This window comes from Bacillus rossius, chromosome 11, assembly GCF_032445375.1.
Source record: "Bacillus rossius redtenbacheri isolate Brsri chromosome 11, Brsri_v3, whole genome shotgun sequence".
NCBI lineage: Eukaryota > Metazoa > Arthropoda > Insecta > Phasmatodea > Bacillidae > Bacillus > Bacillus rossius.
Genome location: NC_086338.1, coordinates 5,485,677 through 5,513,331, shown reverse-complemented (window position 1 = coordinate 5,513,331; position 27,655 = coordinate 5,485,677). Strand labels below are relative to the sequence as shown.

General features: G+C 40.7%; 1 protein-coding gene across 6 annotated transcripts in view; it reads left to right on the top strand.

The window, feature by feature from the left end:
- LOC134536598 (uncharacterized) overlaps window positions 1–27,655 on the top strand; it is a 121,849-nt gene that overhangs the window by 30,518 nt on the left and 63,676 nt on the right. For all 6 annotated transcript variants that reach the window (XM_063376373.1, XM_063376372.1, XM_063376371.1 and 3 more), the window contains one exon: window positions 13,091–13,160. In XM_063376373.1, the coding sequence (XP_063232443.1) occupies window positions 13,091–13,160 (70 nt within the window). The remainder of the gene's footprint in view (window positions 1–13,090; window positions 13,161–27,655) is intronic.

Sequence of the window (27,655 nt, the reverse complement as noted above, 5' to 3'; positions counted from 1 at the left end):
CGCCGCGGAGCCGGCAGGTGTGCCAATTGTAGCGCCTTTGGACACGTCACGTATGAGTGTACTGTTCCGCGGGTGGAAATAAATCAACGTAGATGTTTTCGGTGTAAGGCAGTGGGACATTATAGGAGCGACTGCACGGGAACTGAGAGACAGCCTCGTGCGGAAAACTAATCTGGACGGGACGGAAAAGAGGTCGTATCCGTCGGCTACTCAAAAAATCCTCTGAACCCACTCATTTACATTTCCTCCCAATTAAAATTCAGAAACATTTATTTCCAGCCTTAGTCGATACCGGTGCTACCCGGTCTGTTATTAGTGAAAAATGTTTCATCACATTAGTGCAGTTGTACCCTCAACTTTCACAACGAGTTGTATCGGATGATTCCGTAAGGAATATCGTTGTCGCTAACGGGCAAGGCATACGCACATGTAAATCTATTATAATTTATTTTAAAATCCATGGATTTTCCTGGAGTTGGCCGTTTGTCGTTGTCCCCGGGATTTTGCCGAATCTAATCCTTGGCTTAGATTTTTTGGGCAAATCACGCTGTCGACTCAGTCCCGCCAACCATGAATTGCAATTTGATTTCGCTCCTGCTGTAAAAATTCGTTTACGTCATGAGGTCCGCGAACCCATAGTTATGAGTTGCAATGATTCCGATAACGCGATGCGCGATCAAGCCATCGCCGCTCTCGTGCGGGAGTTTCCTGACGTGATAACACGTAAGATCGGCAGATGTGACATCTTGCCTTTTCGTTTTCATGTTACCGACGAAGTGCCCGTTTTTGCCAAATATTTGAAGGTTTCTCCCCCTAAGCTGCAGGCCATGCGCGCCATTATCGACAGATTACTCGCTGCCGGCGTCGTTACCCCTTCGACATCCGAGTTTTGCACCCCTACTTTTTTGGTTGCTAAGAAGGGGGGCTCTGAGTGGCGCCTTGTGCATAACTTTAAACCTCTCAACAAGAAGGTAATTCATCCAGTTTGGCCAATACCGACGGTAGAGAGCGCCTTACAACACTTGGGTAAAGCCAAAATATTTTCCATCATCGACCTCAACGACAGTTACCATCAATGCTTGCTTGATCCCGCCTGTAGAAAATACACTGCCTTTTCAACCCCTTTTGGCCACTACGAATTCAACAGAATTCCGATGGGTGTAAGTTTCGGGAGCGAAGCCATGAGCCGTGTTCTGGACCATGTGCTAAGCGACCTTAAATACAAATTTGTTTTTAACTATATCGACGACATAATTGTATATAGTAATTCACTTTCAGAACATCTTGATCACCTTAAGCAAGTCTTGGCACGTCTGAGAAACGCGCATCTTACTGTTAATCCACATAAAATTTCCTTGGCACAAGACTCAGTAAAATTTTTAGGCTATGTAATTTCAGAAGGGAAACTTCACATGGATCCGGATAAGGTCGCCCCCGTGGCTACTTTTCCGCGTCCAAAGACTTTAAAGGGAATTCAAAAATTTCTCGGCATGCTGGGGTATTATGCGCGTTTTATCCCAGATTTTGCCACGATTTGCGCGCCGTTGAATCGGTTGCGAAAGAAAAACGCTGCTTTTGTTTGGGGTGAGGAACAGGAAACGGCCTTTCAATCTCTAAGAAAATGTTTGTGTTCCGCCCCCGTGTTAATTCTCCCCGACTTCAATAAACGTTTTGCCCTGCAGGTTGATGCTTCCTCAGTAGCCCTTGGAGCCGTCCTCGGACACATGGAGAACGGAAAATTGAGACCAATTGCTTTCGCAAGTCGAACCCTCTCAGAGTCAGAGCGCCGCTTGGGCACCTATGAGAAGGAGGCCCTTGCGTGCCTTTTCGGACTCGAAAAATTCGAGTGTTACTTGGATTGTAGAGAGTTCGACCTGTATACAGACAACCAGGCCTTAAGTTGGCTGTGCAATCATCCCTCGCAGCTCGGGAAGCTTGGGCGTTGGATACTGCGGTTGTCAAAATTCCGATTTGTAATCCATCACCTAAGAGGTGCGGAGAACGTTGTGGCCGACAGTTTATCTAGAATGTTCAACCCGGATGATTTTGAAATTGATAACCCTTCCCCCCCGGATGCGGTTGAGTTTATTTCGGTGTGCAAAATCTTCCCCGAATCCTTCATAAACCTGAAAGCCTGCCAGCAGGATGATCCTGCATGTATTCGAATCCGGAACGATTTGCAATGTGGAATGGCCTTACCCTTTGCCGAGAAGGATGGGTTGTTAGTGTATGCTGGCCCGTCAGGACGAGCTCAGAAAGTTGTCGTCCCTGAAAAACTTAAGGGTATGATTATCACATATTTCCATGCCTCACTTGTGGGTGGGCACATGGGAATAGATAAAACGTATCGTAAAATTGCCCAACATTTTTTCTGGCCAGAAATGCGTCAAGACGTGCGCGATTTTGTACGCGCCTGTATTGACTGTCAGCTATCAAAGCCCCCACACAATGCTAAAGTAGGGCTTTACTGTGCCGACGCTCCCGTCGCCCCTTGGCAGGTTCTGCATATTGATATTTTCGGACCGCTGACGCGATCAAAAAAAGGCAACGTATGCTTATTAGTAATTCTAGATATTTTTACTAAATTTGTTGTTTTAACCCCCCTTAAAAACATGAAGGCGTCGTCCATAGTAAAAGTTCTTAAGGAACAGGTGTTTAAAATCTTAGGCCCGCCGTGTATTGTAGTATCAGATAACGCTAAATACTTTCAGTCGAACTTATACAAAAATTTCTTGTTTGAATTTTCTGTAAAGCCGGTGTACAGTTCACCGTATTTTCCACAGGGAAATATGAGTGAGAGAACCAACAAGGTTCTCAAGGGAATTTTCACTTCGTTCTACCGCGCCGACCAGACTCTCTGGGACGCCGATCTTGAACTTGTAAATATTGGTTTGAACGCAGCTCATCACAGTTCTACAGGGCATCCCCCCTCCGTGCCTTTCCTGGGGAGGGAACTTACCTTACCCTTGCTCAACCAGTGGGGGTTGCCACCTGTCGACTCTAGTTTGTCAAGTGTAGAGTTAGATCGTGTCTTGGAAGACGTTACTAAGAATTTAGCTAAGGCTAGGGAAAACGTGGCACGAAATTATGATGCAAAAAGGGCAGCCCATTCATTCGCTGTTGGCGACGTTGTGCTCTGCCGCTCTTACGTTTTGCCCTCATTAGCGGCTAGCCTAAACGTCAAACTTTTGCCGCCCTATGACGGGCCGTTTTTGATTACTAAGTTTTTAGCAGCTAACACTGTTCAGTTACAGCTAATGAGCAATAAACGTAAGTGGCGTAAGGCACACGTAACACAGCTAAAGCGTTTCATTCAGTGATTTAATGCAACGTTTTGGCGGCTAGTGGAAACCTTAAGATACTTAAGTTTTTTTTTTTTTTTTTTTTTGGTGTGTGTATTACTACTTTAGGTATGTTTTCTAATTAGATTGTAGAATTGTTAGTAACAGGATACAGTGTTCAGTCGCAGTTCAGTTGATGATTACAGTTTCCTTCAAGCGCGCGCGCCTCCTTTCTACCCCTCCCTTGGGCTGTGCGCGGACAACTCTACGAGAAGCCTGCTACGTCTCTGCTTTGCCGCTGCCCCTCCGCCCCCTACGCCGCCAGCCCTTGACTGCTGCGGGGTGAGGAGACTGTTGGACGGCGTGGAGATCTGGTGACAGACTCTCCGCTGTTCGGACGCCACCGCCGCCGCGGTTCAGCTCTAGAGGTATTCTCGGCCCGCCAGAAGACGTCTGCGGGAAGGATGCTGCAGAGTTCCGATGTCCGCCACTTAGCGCTGAGTGGCTGAGACGAGGAAAAGCGCCGAGCGCTGCCTGAACCCCTTGCAACCTTGTACCGCCAGAATAGGTCACCTGATACGGCGCTTATCGTTTCTCTCTTTCACTTCAGAAAAAATGGAGGGGGACCTGTCAGCGACACGTCGGACGCGAGTCGCCTGTTTTCTACTTGTGCAGCACCAAGGAGATCGCGGTCCCCTGTTGGAGCTGCCACCCGTCGCACCGCTGCAACGAACACGTTGCTGCCCCCTCCAGCGGCACGATCCGGCTAGTTTCAAGTCATTTCTACATCGTCTGAATCAAGGCGTTCGCAAGATACAAGAAGTTGGCTCATGTCACAAACACTGAACTTCAACACGACTTTAAGCTCGGGCTCACAGGGCAGAAGACTTCGTAAGGGGTGGGGGTTGAAGCGCCCGCCGCGCTTCTGTGACGTCATCTCCGTGCCGCAGCCTTCCTTTCCTTCTCCCCTCTTAACCCCTCTCCGCCTCAAGGTGCCAATTTCCCCTTCCCTTTCTTTCCCCCTAGCCTCTCCTCAATTGTAGCGACTGCAACGCCATCTAGCGAATAGTATAAATGAGCGCGTATAACTTTTAATTGTCTTTTTCGTGGGTCTCTCTTGGTGGAAGCAGGTCGTCTCTGGCCCGGTCGAGGGGCAGCTCGTCTAGGTAAAATTCTTCAGGAGACGGAGTTAGTGTGTGCACACGATGGCCGTGCGAGTAACGTAAATATTAAATATGCTTGCCAGCCTTGATTTTCATGTAGCCATCCCTTTTGACTTTGACCTTCACTTAATTTATTTTCTGTGTAATATTTTCTTTTGTTTCTTCTTTCTGCTGGAAGCATTTGCTTACTCCCTCCTGCATGTGGTTTTGATTTTAGTTGCTGCGCGACTTGCATTGTCGGCAGTGGACTCTTAACTTATTTCAACGGCATCCAGACCACGCTTTGATTGCTTTTGGTTTAGAAGTAAGCACGTTAAGTGCCCGATGCCGCCCTTGTATTTTTTTTTTTTTCATAAGAGCTTTCAGCTCCGTATGACGTAATTTTACGCATCGTTTTGCCTTGATTTTGCCCTCTTTCTTTTCCTCCCAGCTGTACTCCCGACCGGAGCCATTTGGTTAAGGCATACCCCCCGTGATCTAGCATATTTTGTTTGAGCACTTCTCTGTATTACGCTTACCTAGCCTTGGCAGTGAATGTCATCATGACGAGACCCACTGAAAATTGTAGCTGTAACAAACCATGTAACCGATCCCTCGCTTCTCTCTTGGGCTTGCATTTCTGTCCGCGGGACTACGCTCTCTATGAGTAATAGATATTTAATATGTTTTTTTTCGAGGAGTGCACAATTAACGTTATACTAGGTGTTGGTTTATTTTGTAGTACATAATTCCTTGCCCCTACACGTGTTTGGACCGCTCGTATAGTCTGTATGTATATTGAGTCAGTTCCTAAAGTTGTTAACAGCAACGTACGTCTTGTGAATCACGTGTGTAATGACATAATGTTCACTATGATTTTGGTCTTCGCTCGCCTCCGGGCCATAACGTAATGCGTACGCACGTATACTTGAATATTGGTTTCTCTCCTCTCTTATAGTGTGTGGTAACTGAGTCATAATTTCGCACAGAAAATGAGAAAATGTCTATCCCCATTGTCAGAGGCGACTGTTTTATACTGCATGATCCAGGGCATGCCTAGGAAATTCAACTTGTAACGGAGAGAGAGAAAGAATGTTAACTTGTTGCTTGTTGCTTGTTGTTTCGTACGACTGTAAGAGATACGCAGTAGTAGTTTGTTTGTTGAATCAGAGTACATTGGGCACAAGGTTCACCCTAGTTTTTTCCATAAGTAAGGACTCAGTAAAGACATAAGGAGTGAAAATCATTGTGAAGGGAATAAACTTCATTAAATGTATGCTAATTTGTATTTGCTACGCACATGCCTCTAGCTGGCATCGAATCCGTTGACAGTGTATGTATATGTGTTAAGTTTGCGAAATTATAACGTTGTTGAGTGCGACTCATGTTCTTTATTTGTATTTATGATTTATCACTTTCTGCTTAACTGTCTTTTCTAGCAAAGACCCCACACACGATTTTCTTGTGCCCCCATACACTTCGCTTGCATGAGTAGGATAATCAGTAGGAGTGTTTGGTGGCGCATGGATGCACCCTGGTGGTATGCTTAACTGGATACCCCCACGCTGCAGTTTAATAAATTTTACAATAAAATATTTTAGTTATAAAATTATTATTAGAATAGAATGTGTACATTATAAATTGTTACCGAGTAAAATCTTGTTTCTTATTTTTACATGAATTTTTCCTTATGTAGTGTTGTTCTTGATAATAGTATTATTCAGTTTTATCGACATAACTAGCCAAACGCTATTGATAGCATTAGTTTCTGTATTTCCTAATAACATGAAGGTGTCTGCTCCTCCATGTGGTAATTGATGTGGTGGTGTTTGAGCCACTGTGGCCGTCTTCTCGGCCTTTTGGCTAAGATCAAAGTGTTATTGCTATGTTAAGTGCTGGACGTGGTGGTGGTTGCTGAGTGGGCCGGGCTGCGTTTCAAGCCCCGCAAGTGTGCCACCCTCCACCTCGGGGGCCGGGGGACTCCCAGGGGTGCGCGCCCCATGGTCCTACATGTGGGCCATGGCAGAGGGCGACCCGTACCGGCACCTGGGTGTGCCGACCAGGTACCGCGTCGCCCAGACCCCCGACCTGGTCGCCTCCAGTCTGCTGGCTCCCTGGCAGAAGGTGGACGCAGTGCGGACCTTACTTCACTCCCGCCTGCAGTTCATCCTGCGCGGGCGCACGTCAGGATGTGGCTGCACCTGCCCCAGCGCGCCAGCCCCCTGCTGACGGCCATCTCGCCGGCGGACGGCGGCGCGGGCCTCCTCCCTCTGGGGGAACAGGCCGACGCCGCCACGGTGGTGGACGGTGCACGCCTTCCGGCTGCTGTCGTCTGCCAAACCACCAGTTCGAGACCTGGCTTGGGCGCACCTACGTGTCGCAAGGCAGCGCTGCCCGAGGAGGCCGGGGGCGCTGGTGGCCCGGTACCCCTCGACCGTGACCCCGGGGTGTCCGAGTCCCTCTGGACCTACACCCGGAATGCCGGCCGCCGCCTCGGTGCGCTGGCGGGGGTGCACCGCTTTGCAGCAGCTGCAGCTCGAGATGCCCATGCCCATGTCTCGGCGCCAGGCTTCCTTCCGGATCGCCAGCGCTCGAGAAGCTTCGCCTGCTGCCGGACCAGGGCAGGGTGATGGACGCGGTCTGCCGCTCCCAGAAGAGCAGCCACTTTGTGCAGGGGGGGGTGGGGGCAAATACTGGTGCTTCGTCCACCGGGTGCGGCTCAATGTGCTGCCCCTCGACGGTGCCCTGGCCTCCTGCCGCCCCCACTGGCGCCCTCTGCCGCCCCAGGGTGTGGTGGCCCATACCCGGGGTGCACGGGGCCCCAGCGCGGGAAGAGGGGCTGAAACGCCCCCCGACTCAAGTCGGTGGCGCACCAGCGCCCCACCGCTGGACTGTCGGGGGAAGGGGGGCTGCAAAACGCCCCCGGCTCAAGACCCTTTTTGTGTGTGCGTGTGATTTCTGTGTGACAACAGGGCCCCCCAAAAGAGAGAGACACTCTTGGGGGCTCATCTTCGGACACAACCAATAACTGTACCATTCAATCATGTCTTTTCTGTGTATATTTCTTTCTTAGGGCTTCCCATGCTCCCTTCTCTGCATTCCTTCTTCCACATCCGCATGGGTTTCTTTAAGGTCTGTGTCCGTATGCGTGTGTCTATTTCTTGAATAAATTGTTTTTAATCTGTTCTTATCAGCTTAATGCCTTCTGCAGTGCCAGGGTGACGCCTGGGGACTGTGAGGAACAGAATGCACAGAATTTTTCGACCATATGGTTGTGGGAGGGCCTGGTCCCGCCTTCACAATACTGGCCCCCCGAGTACGTCGGCGGCATGGCTTCAGTGGTGGAGGTTGGGTCCAGGAGAAGGATTCTGCTACACTTTGCCTTAGCGGAATGTTTTGTGACGGATTGCAAGGTCTTGCCCCTGGACTAGTTCCAGGGAGTACTCTGAGGCTTGTCTTTATTTTCTGCAACAATTTAATGGGTAAACATGCCAGGGTTGTTAGCCCTAGCACGCACGCATACCTGCCGGTACTGCCTCCCCCTTACTCCCGGCCTGATAGTTGGGCTAGGAGCGGGTGGCAACCACACCTGTAGAACTGGGTGTGTAAGAGGGTAGGCTGGACTGGGTTTCCAGCGACACAAGACGTCTGTGTGAAGCAGGAGCCAATCACGGAGGAGTTGAACAAACTGGTGAGTGCAGACTGCTCTGTGCAGACGTGACTAAGAACACAAGCATGAGAGATTCCAGAACCCTTTGTGGACATGAGAATAATATGACACACCTTCTAATTTATATTTTTAATCCATCATTATATCTTTACACATTTGCCATCTATTCTAGGAAATCAGCAGGTGCGTTTCAGTCACCCAACTCGTGGAGCAATTGTTCACTCGACGAAAACACAAGTCCTAACTGTGTTTCACACCAACCATTAACTACATCTTCAACTTAGATCCAAAGTCCAATAATGAATATAATCTAAGTCCCCGAGCTGTTTTTAAGATGGCGACCATAACGATAATTGCAACAGTTACATCTTAATACAAGATGGTGGTTCTGTCTCGAACAGGTGGTGCTATTATTACTTTAAATTAAAAACAATTACAAGTCCAAATATGCATGTTATTTTTATATATACCTTATTTAATTTTCAGTCTGGTAAATGTCTCGATGGCCGAGCGATTAAAGGCGTATGTTTACCAACCTAGAGATCAGAGCTGCGATGGTTCGAATCACAGCGTTTCCAATATATTTTTCATAAAAAATTAAATTTAAAATGTTGATAAGGTTCATCATAGCTATGGTAGGTAATGGAACATCGACCTTATGTGATGAGACAGAGCGACGCTGGCGCTCTCTAGGAACAAACGACGGAAACAAAGTCGACGGTATCCAAGATGGCGGCCTGCAGCGGAACAGAAAAAAACATGAGCGCGGCTGGCGCTATCTAGGAACAAACAACAGAAACAAAGTCGACGGTATCCAAGATGGCGGCCTCCAGTGGAACATAAAAAAGTCAAGAGCGATGCTGGCGCTATCTAGGAACAAACAGCTGAAACAAAGTCGACGGTAACCAATATGGCAGCCTCCAGTGGAACATAAAAAAATCAATATGGCGACAGAGAATCAAAACGTGAATTTTTCCCTCGAAAAGAGAAATTTTTAATTTGTGGAATTTTTTAAGATTTTTTGGCGGAATTTTTTTCCACAAAAATGTAAATTTTGGCGATTTTTGAGGAATTTTGGCCAAATTTTGTCCAATTTTGGCAAATTTTGAGGGTCAAAGGTCAATGTCCTACTTGTCCCGTTACACTGTGTCCCGTTACGCTCATCCAAGATGGCCGCCGTGACGTCACAATGTAAACAATCTTCAATCCACGCCCCGGACCCAGTTTCAGGACCGGTCAATATATACTACCGGGAGAGAGAGAGAGAGAGAGAGACACACACACACACACACACACACACACACTCACACACACACACTCACACACACACACACACTCACACACACACTCACACACACACTCACACACACACACTCACTCACACACACACACACGCGAGGTACTACTTCTTACTGTCTCTCACGGCGCACCAAGAGTATAAGGGGGCAAGCAGCAGTAAGCGAGCATGTGCGCGCTCATTATTGGTTAATTATTTTAATTAATTACTAATTACCTATGGGTCGGATCAAAAATCGGCAAAGACTTCCTGTCTCAGAAATTTATTCTCTATCTGATCAAAAAAAAAAAAGTCCGGTCTTTCACGGACATCCTATCTATGTATATTACAAGTTATACAAAACTAACTAGGAACTACCATTACAAACTTAGAAATACAAAACATCATATGTAAGAAAAATATGTTGCATGTCTGAGCTATGTCCATATCATATTTCTTAGTGTTTTCAACGCGAGTTTTTATAAGTTGGTCCCTTTAGTTCATTTTACTCCATCTGCGGGAGATATGGCAGTCAACTACACTAATCCCTCACTTAGCACGACTAATCCGTTCCAAAAAATGTTTGTGTTATTTGAAATAGCGTATTCAGAAGTATTTCCATAATTAGCAAGGCTAATTTATTTAATGTGTTCCAAAATTGTGTAGGAAAATATACTTTACGTAATTGAGTAGAATAACATTCACCGATAAATATGTCACACCGTTTATCTTTATGTGCCTCCCATCGAACTTTGTATGATAAATACGACACAGCATAACGGGAGATACGTGGTTATGTAATTTATCATTAGTCGGCTGGCCATGACCTTCAGCTTATATCGCGTACTTTTCCAAACCATCCTTTACTGACAGTGAAACCAATATTACTGTCCGGATAGTTACATGTTGCTAAGAGAAGCAGGTACAGTTAGTCAGATCATTCTTTTGTTAAAAAAAATGTAAACATAGCTGATATAGGTACTTATATTTTGAAATGTGGTTTTAACAGAAGTACAGTAGAGTATCTTTTATACGTTTAATCACTAGGATACTGATTGTCAGTGTTGAGAACCTGTGGAACTTATCTACTTCAAGAGCTGACATCGGCGGGATAGCTATGAGGATTCATAATACACAACAGAATATAGAAAATTTAAGTCAAAGTTATATTCCTGAACCTTTTAAGAATGTCTCAATTGCACACTATTTCTTGTGAATGGTGCACCATATTTAAAAAAAAAAATGAGTAGAATAAAAGTTGTAGAAATTTAATTGCAAATTGTAAAGATATCTATAAATTGCATCTGCAACAATTGTTTTTAATCGGGAATGTAATGGTCTGACGTACAATGGAGATCCGAGACTCAAAGATAAATGCTGTGACAGTCGCCGTGCTAGGTCAAGGATGGGAGGTAAGGAGAAGGAAAAGGAAAACAAAAGAAGTGAGGGAAGAACAGAAGGGTGTCTGCCATCTTCCCTGAGTAGCTGATGATGTTCTGAAAAGTGAATCCTGAAGTGTGTATTGTCTGTGCTCTCGAGAGACAGAGCAGTTGCTGATAGTTGTTCTCTTTTTCCTTCAGCCCATACACACGTGTTTAGTAAAGATAGGTCTGATTAGTTAACATTATCACTTCATCCTGTCCTACTGCATCACTACATCACTTGCGATCTCTCCAGTTCCCCGCACCACTGCCAGGCAAAGGATATTTTGAGTAAATTTTGGGAAGAAGGGGAAGCTCAGATGCTATCGTGCTGAAACCAGAAAGTTTTTCACAAATCTGAGCTGTACGTATTGCTACAATACATGCATTAGTTGCAGTGTTACGTATGACATGTTGCCATTAATAGCACAAAAATGCACCTTGCAAAGACAAGATACAGTTTCAAGTGAGGGGTGTATAGAATACACGCTTCATGACTCACATGTCAAGATAGGCACGAATATTGTGTGCCTTGCCAGTTCTCGGACATGTAATCTGTTAGCCAAAGTTGTGGGTGGGGGAAGACCTTCGACATTTTTCAAGATGTGGTTACGCACGCTTACAAAACACATACACACTTAAACACCGGCTGGTTTATTTACATTACCCCTTTCTTCTCCTCCCTCTCAGGCTTAACAGTTTTTTTGTTAACTGTGTAAAAAATATTCGGCATGAAAACAAATTCAGAATTGTGTGTGATTTTTGTATGTGTTTTTTGTGTATTTTTTGTGTGTATTGAGCAATTTTTAAGTCATTTCTGAAATATTTCCTGTTTTTGGAGGTTCGGATAAAGATACTGTACTGTATATATAATATTATTTTACTTTTCATTCGTGCTGATTAAGAAACATTTCTGTGGTATAGAGCGTGGTTATTGTTAATTACAAGGTAGCTGTGATTTTAAAGCAGTGAGTGTTCTTTATCATTTCAGTGTCACTGTATTTTCAATAGCTGGTAAAACAACTCTTATACCCACCATTTATTACTCATGCTTTTTTAATTAGTCATTATGAACTACAGTGTACTTTGTGTGTGGGTGTTTGTGTTGTTACTGGCAAAATAAGTTTTTTTTTAAGCTATTCAAACTCATTTTCAATATAAAATAAAACTGAAGATTTAAGAATATATTAGGAAATTAAGTAACTTTGTGCTTTGAATCATCTTTGATTACACAAATTAAAAAAAAAAATGTTACTTCTTTTTGCAAACTCTGGAAAATCTTTAAAAAAAAAAATAAAAAAAAAGCATTAAAACCTGTAAAAATCTGGAATTATGTATCTCCAATAGAGTGGCCACCCTGTAAATACCCCAACTCTCCGAGACATACTTTTTTCAAAGACCTAATACAGGAAAGTTTCCATAAGTCACGTCACTGCCGGGCCGACGGGCGGGCGGAAAGTAGCGGCAGTGAAACAAGCCAGACGGAGACTAGAGTGAAGCAGTGTCAGGTCATCCCCCTCGGGTGTGACAGCACCAATCAGCTTTCCCACATGGTGACAGGATGGTCGAAGCAATACGCTGGAGCGATACCATCTATTTTTACAGCTTGAGAATATAACAGAACAATAATTAAAAATAATTTAAACACGGATACCCGAAATCCTGATAATCAGTGCTAGGGTAATTGAGAGTTTACTGTGTTTTGTTCATCTCGCAGATGTGCAGACATACATAATTTTGGAAACGCTGGTCTTAGTCTAAGATCTTTCCTAAAATGACTGTTCCCACCATTACTGACTGATTTTTTTCACATGTGAAATGAAGTATTTTTGATTTTATGTTGCTGTCACATTAATTGTTTATCATAACATCAAAAAAAAAAAATATAATTTTAACCTTAACACATTCTACAACAGCATTCTCATAATAATATCTAATTGATGTACGTTATCCATATGTCAAATTGAATCTTTCTTAGCAAATGCCGTCAACACATTTGAAAACACTTCGGAACACTGCTTGCAATGCTATCTGGCACGTCCAATTACAAACATTTTGATATTTTGTAGTTGCATTCACAAAATATTTTTACAAAATAATTTTTTTTTGAATGGCCTCTTTTTTAACTATGATTCTCTTTGTTATAGCTCTTTTGGAAAGATCAACAGCAACCGGCACTGAGTGATATATTAAAAATCTCAACAGTCTCACTGTATGTAACAAGAACTTGACCCTATGTTTGTAGTGCACAACTCATGTAGGTTAGTGAGCCTAGGTGACAGGGTTGGTGTGTGTTGCAGTGTTCCTGTACCGGTCTGTGCCAGCAAGTGAAGGAGGAGATAACTATAGAAGAGCACCCCGCTGCCCCAGGTACTGGCCTGCCATACTCTATACCAGTAGCATTCTGCACCAACTAGCTGTGGTGTATGCATCATGCAGCTATGCATGGTGGTGATGTCTAGTGAAGAAATTTATTGAATTGTAGTTGCTGGTATCAGTAGATTAACAAATTGCATTTTTTTAATATATTTCCTGATTTGTATTTCCTTGCTTTCCAGTACTTTAGTATGGTTATTTGTTCTAGAAAATTATGTGATCTTTGTTGGTAACTATAGTTACGTGAGAAAGAACGAGTGGTCCTTCTAAAGTGTGGGAAATCAGTAATATTAAGTTTCTCTGAAGATTATTTCATTAGCCGACTAGGAGAAATTGCGGAGGTGTGTAATTCTTTACAGCAGATAATTATATGTATTGTATTAAGTGCTGTAATTGGCTTAGAAAACATGTATGTAAACAGATGGTGTTTGATTGGTTTTCTGTTTGGGTCGTGTGCATTATTTCAACCTGTGCAAATATTAATATTTTTGGATACAAGTACAAATAGTTTATTACTTGTATTTGATTCAGCATTGAATACTAACACTTCAAAATAAAGATTATTCATTTGCTTATGACTATTTAACAAAACATACTTTGTGAGTTTGTCGTTTATCATATTTGTGTTATATAAATATTAATTTTTTATGTTTCAACAGGAATTAATTAGTCAAAAACATGAACAATATGTAGAGAATTAACCTTTGTTTGTGTAGTCAGCACTGGAAGTTGTTTTTGTTGTAGCAACGAGTCGAGGAAATGGCGGATATAAATGTGGTTATATTGTGTTACTAGGATGTTTTATTTAACCATTAATAATAAGTTTAACAGGTTATAGGCCCAGAAACTCAGTGAAACAGATAAACAGTCAGCCTGTTAATGTTGAAGTCGTGGCCGGTATTGTAATCCGTAGTTGAGAAACAGTTTCGAGTGTGTACGAGCCTGAAAGCATGGCAACTAATATCAGTACAACTTCATATCCACAGTTAACAGACACAAATTTTAAAAACTGGAAATACCGTGTTCTGTGCCTATTGGACGAAAAGGGAATAAAGTGGATTGTGAATCAAGAAGGGGATAGATGTACGGCTGATTCGACCAAGAAAGAAGAGGCTGAAGCTGTAAACAGGCGAGCTAAGAATATCATTATAAACTGTGTGAGTGATCGTCATATTGATTATGTTCGGGACTGTGAAACTGCCCGGGGTATGTTGACCGCCCTCAGTAACGTCTTCGAAAGAAAAAGCACTATTTCAAAGTTGCTTGTGCGGAAAAAGTTGTTAAGCCTAAAATGTACGACTTCTCTTCAGGATCATTTTAATATGTTTGACAACTTAGTCAGGGACCTGGAAGGGATGGGCTCAAAGCTCGAGCAAGATGATATTGTGTGCCATTTGTTATTAACATTACCTGAGAAATATGAGAAAGTAATTACGGTTCTGGAAACGATAGACACAGATTTGACTTTGGATTTTGTGAAATCGAGGTTGTTGGATGCTGAATTGAAATTGAACCATATGCAGACAAGTGAGGTAGGTGAGAGCTCATTTATTACACGATTTAACAATAGGTCTAAACCTAAGAGGTTTTTTGAGTGTGGTGAAACAGGACACTTTATAGCAGATTGTCCAAGACGCTATAAGGTTAATTATAAATCATCTGGGGGAAATCTTAACATCTCGCGGGACCGAGGTTATGGAAGACCCCCGTTTCGTGGGCATGAAAATAGAGATTGCTACGCAAGTAGAAGTAACTATCTATGCTACGATGATGGAGAAGGTCAAACCAAAGAAGTATCGTTTGTGGCAACTAGTGAAGAGACTGTGTTGTGTAGTGAAGAAACGCATGAAATTCAGTTTGTTCTAGACTCGGGATGTACAGATCATCTAGTTGGTATGAACGTGAAAAATCATATGTCTAAGGTTAAGGAACTCAAGCAGCCGGTAAATATCAGAGTTGCAAATGGCGAAGAGTTGATGGCGACACAGGTAGGAACCCTTGGGCTTCACAAGAATGGGTTAGTAATAAAAATAGAAGCACTTATTGTCCCTAACCTGACAATGAACCTACTATCTGTTGTGAAGATTGTAAAGTCTGGAAAAAGGGTGATCTTTCATGAAAATGTGGCAGAAATAATAGATGATAGTGATCTGAAAATTCCTTGTGAATTGGCTGGGAAACTGTATGTCATAAGTTTCTCACTTAGGGAAGCTGAAAAGTGTACCCTGGCAGAAGTAGAGGACCTGTGGCACCGGAGGCTCGGACATTTGAACCGCAAGAGCTTGACGTCAATGGGCCTGCCAACTTCAAAAAAAGTGTGTGACTCATGTCGTCAAGGTACCAAGGTCTCAGAGAATTGGAGAACTTCTGCATACTGATGTGGGGGGGCCAGTAAATCCTCCAACAAAGGACGGCGAGAGGTACTATCAAACTATTATTGACGATTATTCACATTTTGTTGTTGTGTACTTGCTTGCAAACAAATCGGAGGCAGGAGAAAATTTGATAAAGTATATCAACCAGTTGAATTCTCAGCTTGGGAGAGGTTCTGTCAGTCGTGTGCGATGTGACAATGGGGGTGAGTTCTCATCCAATGAACTAAAATCCTTTTGTTCAGACAAAGGTGTGAGATTAGAGTACACAGCCTCGTATAGTCCACAGAGCAATGGAGTAAGTGAGAGGATGAACAAGACTCTACTTAACAAAGTTAGAAGCATGTTCGTCGAGACTAACTTGCCAAAATTTCTGTGGGGCGAAGCAATCAGAACAGCTGCATACCAAATTAATCGGTCACCTACAACAGTGCTAAGTGGGGGAATTCCTGCTGGTGTGTATTATGGAAGGATTGATCTGTCTAAGTTAAGAATTTTTGGTGCAAAGGCCTGGGCTGTCAAGTTGCCACAGACAGGAAAATTGGAATCAAGAGCAACACCTGTGAGGATGGTCGGATATAGTCCAAATGGATTCCGGCTGTGGGACCCAGTAACAAATTGTGTAGGAGTGTCACGAGATGTTACATTTGATGAGACAGATGTGGTTTTTCAGGAAGTAACTGTCGATCCTAACCTAATAATTAGTATGGAAGAAACTGATGGATGTGAGGAAAATGTGGACCTGGATGAAAGTGAAGATTTTAGAGGATTTGACAACAATTCACAGAGAACGACTATGAGCAACCTACCAGAAAGACAAAGGAGGACCACGTCACTACCAAGAAGACTGGGTGAATATGAATTGTATAGTGCGTATTGCTTGATGACTGGTGACCCAACTACATTCTCTGAAGCAGTTGAAACAGGAAATGGCTGGGAAAAAGCAGTAGAAGTCGAGCTTGATGCTCACAATAAATTCCATACCTGGGAACCTGCCAAGTTACCAGAGGGAGTTAAACCTATTGACACAAAATGGATATTCCAGACAAAACAAAATGGACTCAAAAAGGCAAGATTGGTGGCACGTGGTTTTCAAGAAAATTGTGACTACGATGTGTATTCTCCAGTAGCAAAGATGACAACGATCAGGGCATTGTTATCATTTGCACTGCAAAAGAACTTTGAACTGAGGCAATTGGATATTCCCACTGCCTTCCTCAATGGAGAACTAAATCAAGACATTTACATTAAGAAACCAGAAGGGGTTGTATGTGATGCTGAAGTATTAAAACTGAAGAGAGCACTATATGGTCTTAAAGGATCTCCAAGATGTTGGAATCAGAGGTTTCACATATTTGCGACTAAGTCAGGATTGGAACGTTCTGCTAGTGATGCCTGTTTTTATCTCAAGAAAGACTTGCATTTAATTGTGTTTGTAGATGATATTTTACTTGTTGGTACCATTGAAGAAATAGAGAAATCTGTATGTCACCTGAAAGATGAATTTAATGCCAAAGATTTGGGAAAAGTACATTCATTTTTGGGCATGGAAATTGTAAATGATGGGACAAAAATCACGATATCTCAAAGACATCTGATTGCAAATATACTTCAGAAATTCAACATGGAAAAATGCAAGGGGATGCAAACACCAATGTCACATGATGCAATCCCACACCCAACGGGAGAGAATGTGAATGTACCCTACAGGCAGCTTATTGGATGTTTAATGTATGTGTGTATAGTGAGTAGGCCGGATATTATGTTTGCAGCATCATTTCTAAGCAGATTTCTTGACAGACCAACCAACTGTATATGGAACGCAGCGAAGCGAATACTACGGTACCTGAGTATCACCAAAGACTATGGTTTAGTGTTTAAGAGAAATCAGCACGAGAATCTGGTGGCATACACGGATGCTGATTGGGCAGGAGATAAGCAAGACCGAAAGAGTACCAGTGGATCAGCAGTGTTCTTCGCAGGAAACCTCGTGTCTTGGCAGTCTACAAAACAGCAGACTGTAGCACTGTCGACCGCAGAGGCAGAGTATGTTGCAGCAGCTCAGACAACATGTGAAATTCTTCATCTTGATGGTCTACTGAAAAACATCTCATCTAGTGACTCTGTGCCTGTGTTATATTGTGATAATCAAAGTGCTATACATATGATAAACAATCATGAAAACTCAAAAAGGTCGAAACACATTGACATTAGAGTAAATTTTATTAAAGATGTTGTGTCAAAGAATCAACTTGTTGTGGAGTATGTGAGATCGGAGGATAATGTCGCAGATATGCTCACAAAGGCATTGTCTGTTCAAAAATTCATAATGTTTAGAAATATGATATCTGTTGTGCCCATTGATTGAAAGTTGTACTGTACTTCCTTCCTGTTTACTTAGGGGCAATTTAAAGTTATCTAAAATGTAAAAACAAAATAACTTAAAATTTAAGGGGGATGTAGAGAATTAACCTTTGTTTGTGTAGTCAGCAACGAGTCGAGGAAATGGCGGATATAAATGTGGTTATATTGTGTTACTAGGATGTTTTATTTAACCATTAATAATAAGTTTAACACAATAATCATTATTTTAACAATGCAACAAGTATTCAAATTTTTTTCACTACTGTCTCGGTAATCAGGTGCAGACATTTCAAACTTAACAAAACAACTAATATTTGTTTTTGTTTCATTACAACATACAAATAGTGGGAAAAAATAATTAAATCGTTGACAACCATGGCCTATAAATCAACAAAACTCTGACAGACACACTATTGCAGTGTCAATTTAAATAAATTATTTTTTGTAGTTACAACTACGTATAAATCAGTAGTTATATTCAACCTAACACTTTGCAACACAGTACCAGCTTACTTGCTGTACGTATCTATTACAAATCAGACATTGTGACTTGAAAAAAAATTAAAAAACCTAAATAATGGTTTTGGGTTTCCGATGAAATCAGCAGAAATTGGGTTTACAATATTACTGAACTAAAATACAATTTATCTGGCTGCCATAAAAATAAAATGCAGAGTAACTAGAGTTTAATTATGTAAATATTAGCTCATTGAATCACTAATTTGGAAAACAGCATGAAAAAAAAAAATCTTGTGTTTCATGAAGTGAATTGGATTCCACTGTATTTTGTGGTTCATGAAAATTTTCAGAATCAATACATAGAGTTGTAGGTTCTGGAAAATTATGTGAATAGTAACTGAATTGAAAGGTTGGTTAGGTTAGGTTAGGTTAAGGCTAAGATCCATAGTTTTGCAGCCACTAGGGAAATTATTTCTCCCATGAATATCATTGTAGGTATACAAACGTAATAGACATAGTTTTGTAAAGAAAGCTTTGAATTTTAAAAATATGATATAAAAAAATTATTTTTTTATGAAATGTTTATTAAGAATATTTTAAAACTAAATATTAGGTATTTATAAAAACTGTACAAGGCTTTTGCTTTGCACACAATGTAAATGAAGTATCCTGAACATTTCTAAGTTGCTTAAATGTTTACATACCGTACAGAATTTAAATTACTTAGTTTAAAACTTATCATTTAACCGACGCGTGTAGCTGAACCAACGATCGAATTATGTGTGAGTTCAGCATTACACCACTAGACGTCAGGCACAGTATTCCACGATGGGTTTAGAGTTTGCCCGCTAGATGTCCCAAATATCGCAGATCAGTTCTGGACGAAATAACATTGTTTTTGAAATATCGACTACAAAAATGGTGTCAGTGACAGTAAGTCTTATTTTGAAGTTAGAAAGAAGCTTATCGACGAAAACTCTTCCATTTCCTTTGAACAATATTTAACATTGGAATATTTTTTTCCTAATATTTTATAGATATGATTTGACGGTACTCTGTAAAACTTTAATTGTTAACAATTTATTCTCTATCGTGGCAAAATTTATTGTATTTATATTAATAGTCCTATTGCGTGAACCAAACATGACCTAATATATAATATACTTTCAAAATATATTATACATGAAAGTGGAAATGATGTGGTTAGAAATCTGAATGATGTACTAGCAAAACTGTGCCATACCAATGTAGCAGCTGTACGCTTACAAACGTGCAGTGTTTGCTAACACATTTGAATTATTTGGTTCCAAAACCGCATAAATGTTTTTTTTTTTATTTTTTTTTACTTTTGACAGCAACACGCGTCCTCGTTGGTTTTGTAATAGTATATAGTAGGTCCCTTTATTTCATATTATAAACTCATATTTTACTAATTGTATCTTTTCATAATATCTCCAAACTGCAATAACTATTTCTCTGCATAAGAAATGTAATAAATCCAATATATAAAATTAACTTATGATAGCAGTTACGTCTAGTTTCGCAAAAATATTTTAACACTGTGTTAAAATTATATGTATCAAAATAATAAAATACTATCATATTTACAACAACTAGAAGCACCGAAACAGCTTTAACAGATTTTTTTAATATATAAAGATACCTATACATAGAGTCCCGTAAAAGTGGTTTTATTTTTCCTTAAATTTCGTTTTGAAAAAATCAAATTTCGGTTTTATTTCGCTGTTTTGGTTTTTCATGTTTAACTTTTGAGAATGGTTTTATGAACTACATATTCAAACAACACCACAAATTTTAAAAGAATGTATTAACTATACATATGGAATTTTACTAATAAACATAAAAAAAAGTAAGATTCCTGTACAAATAAACTACACATATTTGAGAATTTCACTTTACATGACACCTAGATTAAAAAATAAAAAAAAACTTTAATAGGCTGGTTTACAACTGCAGGGCATTGCTTAATATTAAGCATAGGTCTTTGTAATTGTTAATTAATAAATACAGTTTCAAATGTCCCAATTGGAAAGCAATAATTTCAATGTAAAATAAAAATGTTTAGTTGAAAGACACCATTGTATAGACTTCAGCATTTTCTGGTTTGAGATTTCTTCTTCTGTCGCTAACTATGCAAGCATATGTAGAAAAATACCTCTCTGAATCAACATTGGTTGGAGGCAACCATAGTAATTTTAAAGTAAATGTTGCAAATTCAGAATATTCTGCTTTAAGTGAACAAAGAATTTGACACAGATCAACAGTCTGTGTGTGTGCGTCTCATAACTGTTCTGAAACTACTCGTTTCAGGACTGTCAAACCTTCAATAATACTTGGTGGTTGCAAACGTGGTTCTTTGAAAGCTGGCAATTTGCACATTAAATTTGCTATGTCTTTTTCGTTAATGGATCGAACTGTGAGGTGCCTTGGATTTAATAGTTCACTGCATGCTTTGAAAATATTTCTGGCAGGATCTGTGGACATCAATATTTTGAGCTTAGTTTCGCTTTGTTGAGTAGCTGTTTTCAATTTAGCTGTTACTTCAGCCTGTTTTACAGTTTGAAGAACTGAAAGTTTTTGCTTTAAAGCAGGTGAAAATATTCCTTCCTTGAGCAACTACAGCTTGGTGCAGATATCCTCCAATTTGAGATGAAGATGGGATGTTGGGAAAGAGTTACCTTCCAATAATTCTACTAAGGCAACCAATTTTGGGCAATTTTCACTGACGAAACAAGCTTGTATTCTGACTTCCTGAAGTTGATCTTTAGACATGTCATTCATGAAATTCACCCCCGCATTGTTACAGTCAGATACTTCATTCATAAATTCAACTATGTCATCTAGATATTGATCAATGTAAACAACTGCCTTGAACCACGAGTTCCAACGTGTCGGTACTGGCATTGGAAATTGCTTGACTTCCTTACGATCTTCATGCTTCTCCCTAAGGAACGACAGATAAGCATGTTTCCTTTTTCTTGTGTTCCAAAAAGCACTTTTGACATTCACGAAAAAACTGTTTAACTCACTAAGAGTACGTTGCCAAGTACTGCCTACCAGATTAATTTTGTGCGCCCAGCACTGAATATGTATCAAATGTTCACCAATAACTCCAACAAGGGTATTTGCACATTTGTTCATGTACGCAGCCGAGTCTGTAACAATCGCAATGCAGTTCTCAAACTTAACTTCATATGTATTTAAGGTTTCAGGTATGGCCTGAGTACATGTTGAATTGGCAATGTCCAAAATCACTGAAGCTGCCAAGTGCACATTATTAACTGAAGAGGATTTGAGTGGCTTGAAGAGAATATTAAAAACACAATTCCCTCCTTTGTCTGTAGTTTCATCGCACAATATGATTAAGTCTTCATCTTTAACATTTTCCTTAATTTCCTTTTTCATTTTCTCACCAATTAATGGGACATACTTTCTTCGCAAGGTGTCAGCACTAGGCAAATCTCCACCTCCAGACACATTACTAGCAATCCAAGTCCGTAAACTGGGATGGTCAAGTTTCTCCAGTGGAATGCTTGCAGAAACAAATGCTTCTGTCGTGCTTCTCACAAACAATTCCTTGTCAGTTTTGGCTTTTTTTTTTTGCGATTTCTTGTGTTTCTTGAAGTGATAGCTGCCGTTTGCATAAACTTCCAAGTTTCAGCTTATTGTGGCGATCACTTACAAGGTGTTTCTTTAAAGTATCCATCCTTTCATGCTCTAGCCTGCAGTTGCAAAACTTGCACATAAGAATGTTGTCTGTGACATAAAATCCATCAAATTTAAACTGGGCAGCCCTGACCTGAGGCGTTACCTTATGCTTTGGCATGATGCCCTAGCTATTATCTCACGTAGTTCTTATTAAAATAAACTGATCATTTCAGGCATTCTTCTGACAATGTACACAATACAAACAAAAGGATAGCAGATAGGCAAGTTTTGCTTGGCTAAATAATAGTGGCACGGTGCATACTGCACTCTAAAGTCAACACTGTTGGCAAATAAAAATTGTAGGCTTGAAACAGCTCGGCACGGCCCGGTCCCACCTAGCGCGCTGCCTCGGCACGGCCCGGTCCCACCTAGCGCGTTGCCTCGGCACGGCCCGGTGCCGCCTAGCACGCTGCCTCGGCACGGCCCGGTGCCGCCTAGCCCGCTGCCTCGGCACGGCATGTCTCAACTTAGTATTCTTGTAATATTTCTTGCTGCTGTTCTTTGTCCCGTTGACGCCGTATTCACTTGCTCCGCGGCCGTGTTGCATTTGCTGAGAAGTGTAGTTACGGCAGTTAAAGGTCACTGATTTTGCTTATCAATCGGCGTAGTGCAATGTGTTCATGTTTACGAGTAGGTTGCCAAGCCAGTCAAACGTAGTTGAAAGCATGAGGTGGTTAACCGTTCAACATGAAAGGAAGAATTAAAAATTTATATTTCTCTACAATATTAATGTGTAAATACAGCTGTAAGGTGACAGTTTGCAGCAAAGAAGTGGGTTGATAATCATGGCAGCTATATTGTGTTGAAAACATCGCCGGTATTTTTTATTAACTTTGTGTTGATGCTCAGGTACGTTTTTCTCTTTTTAATTTGTTTATGATTGCAGTTACTGCTTTCGTTTCAATTTGTCATGATTACGTGACGGGAATACTGTAAATCATTATTTACTTTCATTACTACAAAGCGGCCATGTTGGAACTTAGAAAAATGGCGATGTGCCGTCAACATCGTGTTAACTTGTTTTTCGCGATGTCTTGCATGGGTGGTCTAATTCATTAGCCAGAGTCTAATTATTATCTTAGCACAAAATACTCAAAATATTAATATCAGTTTTATTTCTCAATGCTGTGCGATTTCGGTGTTTTATCGCGAATTAAGGTAAATTGCGGTGTTATTTTGCGATACACCAATCCCTCACTTAGCACGACTAATTCGTTCCTAAAAATGTTCGTGTTAATCGAAATCGCGTATTCTGAAGCATTAGTCCCCATAAATATAAGGCTAAATTATTTAATGTGTTCCAAGATGTGTAGGGAAGTAATCTTTACATAATATAAATGCGTAGAATAATACTTGAAAATGCATATGTCATATCATTTATCTTTTTAAGCCTACCACCGAATACGTTAGATAAAGAAAACATGGCACAGTGTAACGGGAGATAAGTGGTAACATATTTACCGTCAGTCAGCAGGTTGGCTTGCCCGCCCAGGCGTGACCTTCAACACGCGCGCGCGTCTGTCTGCCTGCTGTTGCAAGCAGCTGGATCCTTTGTTATTACGTTTAAAACTTAACAAAATTAAAACACTTTTATGAAATTAAGAACGGGTTTTATATAACTTTAAAACACACAGCCATATGTAAACATTTAATTTGTTATGCACACCTCTTATAAAAGCGGCTATGTAAACAAATCAGTTAACAGATAAACAGATTTAGATTTTCCCTAGAGCACAAACATAACATTAAAATACGGGTACACTCCCTATTTAACGCGGTTGTCGGGGGACATAACTTTTACCCGCGTTGTTGCATAACCGCGATGTTTCGATGTGACCAAGGTCAAAAGGCATAAAACACCGCCTGTGTTCTAATAGGTCGGCAAGCACGCACAGTATAGACGGCCCGCCTTTGTGCGGACTTTGCATCCGCAGTTTCCACTAAACACGGGTGAAAAAATAAAAATAATAAATTTTAAAGATAAATATTAAATGTTGAATTGTTTTTATTTTTCCGCGTGCCGCGCACAGTTTGTCGCACGGCCTACGAGCGCGCCACACGCCGCCATACACATGTGCGGCACACAAGCTGCTGCTGCCAGTCTCGTGGTGTTAGCCACAGTATCTGCTTCGTCAGTGTCCGTAACAAAGTAAGTGCAGTGTGTGCGGTTACACACGATTCTGTGGTCAAAGTCTTCTAAAAAGAAAGGCCGTAGTGATACTTCAAACCGAATATGAATCGCAAAGTACCGAGTTTGATTGACAAACATAGGCGTGCCCAGACATTTCCATTAGGGGGGGCCCTGCTAAATTTTTAAATCAGAAGCTGAATTTAGAATGTTAAATAGCCTAAATACATTGACTCATTGCCGTGTTTATATTTTTGTGCAGTATCAACGAGATATGTTTACTTGTTAATATTTATATCCATATAATTTTAACAATCTTGAAAATATGTTTTTTTTTTTTTTTCCATAGACAAATGTTTAAAGGGTACTTACACATTTTCCCCCCTCGAATTTTCCAATAGCTTGGTCCAGATCTACCTTGAAATGAACTTCTTTTTAGTGAATGCAAACACAGCAATTCAGACAACAGAACTTTTACAAACCTCTTAAAATTTTTTTTTGCTTTGCCATTTTAAGGGACCTCGTGTTTTAAATAAACTAAGGCGGCTGTATTTCCAGAACGATAAAATGTTTAAAAATATTGTTAATTAGCATGCTGCAACACTGAAAAACAGCTTGAGTGTCACAGTGCCAGGAATATACGAATATTAACGAACGCATTAGAGAAAATTCCGATCTGAGTGATTATATTAGGGGGGGCCATGGCCCACCTGGCCCCCCCTGTAGGCACGCCTATGCAATAAAAATTCTAGATTTACTTACAGATAGCTTGTCTTTTGTAGAAGCAGGCCGCAGATACAGGAAAAAAACGATTCTAGCATTCGTACAATAAAAAATAAAGAATCGTCTATCGTGTCAAGTGGTTAAACTTTATTATCCATGCTTACAGTAAATTATAAATGGTCACATGTGGGAAACAAAAATTGCGCCAATTTAATTTTAGCGCAATCAGTGACGCCGTATTAAAAACCGTGTTAAACTTTGTCTTTACTTATTTCACCAAACGCTGTGTCGAGTTGCTGAGTATGTGTGGCTCGGATCGGCAAGTGTTATATTCCCCAGCCTCTGTTTAAAGGTCGGGAGACCGCTCCACATAAACATTTCCGGGACTTGTTTACTACCTCACGGCAAAAGTGGTACAGTATGGTTCACGTAAATATTGGACCACTGGGAATTCCTGGGCAAAGATTAAAACGGGCATCAACGGTAGGGCCTGGTCTGCGGCCGGGCATCAACAGTGCGGCCCGGTGTTTGTTTATCTGCGTGCGCATCTCTTTCCCCTCGCATTCCAAACCACTCTTCCCCCCTCGAATTCCATACCTGACGTCGCGTCGTTTCCGAGATTTTTTTTAGCCTGTGGCGATTTCGTGCTAACTGAAATTTACAGACGTGCTATTCGAGACTAGGGCAGTAAAATTTACATCGTGCTAACTGAATTCGCATTAATTGAAGACGTGCTATGCGAGGGATTGGTGTATTGTGATTCACGAAATTTCCGTGTCTCTACCTATACAAGGCAATTGATGATAAATCACTAGGAATTTTTTGCAAAGCATCTAAGGCATTTGTCACGATTAATCAAGATATAATGTTGAGTAAAAATAATTAAATTTAACTGGGAATAGTATAAAAATACACAAATTATTATAGTATTATCTTAATGACATGAAGTGTATAGTACCCATTCAGTTCAGCCTGAATGATTAGGTCCACATTGTCAATTCTGATATCCAAACAACTATCGGGGTTTCCCAAGGAAGCATTGTCCTGTCCTATTAATGAATACGTGAATGCCACGGAATAATCAGTAAAAATAAGTATCTCATTAGTAGGGACATGCATTTGTGGGTTTTTTTTATGCTATAAAGTGGTGGTATTTTTTGTCAAAAGTGGTTTTATTTTTCAAGTGAAAATTAAGTTATTTTCTCATTAATTAATATATTTACGTTAAAAAAAACTTATATTTACTGGCATGTAAGATTTGGCAATAAACAAACACTAAACATACAAAAATATCCAAATATATCACTCAAACAGCTTAGCAATCTGTAAGTTTAATTTTACTTTGATTATTCCTGAATTTAAAAATTTAACAAAAATGTAAATATGCATGCAAAATGATACAAATTTACATTGGCCAGAGCTTTGACAATGTCATATCCACCACTTTCAGATACTTGTTTCTTTAAGTTGTTTTGTAAGTCCCTGAAACCACCGATGAGTTCTTCTGTACTTGCCATTTGCATTTCCCTTACAGGCTGTAGTTTTGACACTGTTTCTTTCTACATCTTCTGACAAGATACACTTTGGATCAAGAAATTTGATACTGTCAAAATTTATCTTGCATGGATCAGCTGTCATCATCATAGAAGAAAGTTTGTCATGAGACAGGGCCACAGTTTTCTTGAGTGTCAGTTTTACAGAAGCACTAGTAGCTACACTCATTTTCGAGAGAAGTTCAGCAGTCCCATCAAAATAAATGCCCTGCAAAACATTTTCAAAACCTTCTTTCAAGGCATTTAGTATCCTGTATAATGTGTGGGTAGTTGGGTATGAAGCACCTTCCAACATCTTGATTGAATCAACAAGGGTTTTACCATGATCTTTCACAAAAGTAGCTAGGCAGTGAATTACTTCAGTGTCTTTTGAAGACAGTGATGCCAAATACTCCACACCTGCATTTTGTGTTGATTGTAAGTCTTCTGTCCTAACAAAATCAAGAATGTCATGAAAATGTTCAACCAAATAAAAAACACTCTTGAACCATGCATTCCCCCTGGTAACAACAGACAAAGGAAAGAGTGCACATGGTTTTCCATGCCTGTTTTCTAGGAAAGTGTGGAACAAGTGCTTTTGTTTTCTTGTGTTTATGAAAACGTGCTTGATGTTCGCAACAGCAGTGTTGAGTACTTTAAGTTCTTTTGCCCAAATGTTTCCAATAATGTTGAGTTTGTGTGCCCAACACAGAATGTGAATCAGACTGTACCAATCACAACTTTCAAGGTATTTGCACACTTGGTCATGTATGGAGCAGAATCGAACACCAAACAATTAACTTTTTCATACTGGGCCTCATAAACTTTCAAAGACTCCAAAATTCCCTTCTAATCTTGTAAGCGATATGCAGGTGACCACGAATAATCCAGAAGTAACCTAGGTGATAATCAAAATGAAACATAATTTCATAAACAACTTTTGCAGGATCTTCATTTGCAGCAAAGCAACCATTTGTTAACCAGAAATATCTCAATCCAATCAATGTCTGTGTTGTAAACACCACAGCCTATGCTATTCATACCACATACCAAAGCCTTATTGGCTGTTTTAATAAATCCCACACAGATACACTAGTGCAAAGTGTTCTTGCAGCAACAGGAATTTGTTTACGATTCACTGTGCTATTGCAGTGTGGTGAACTGGTTAATAAAAAATATCTG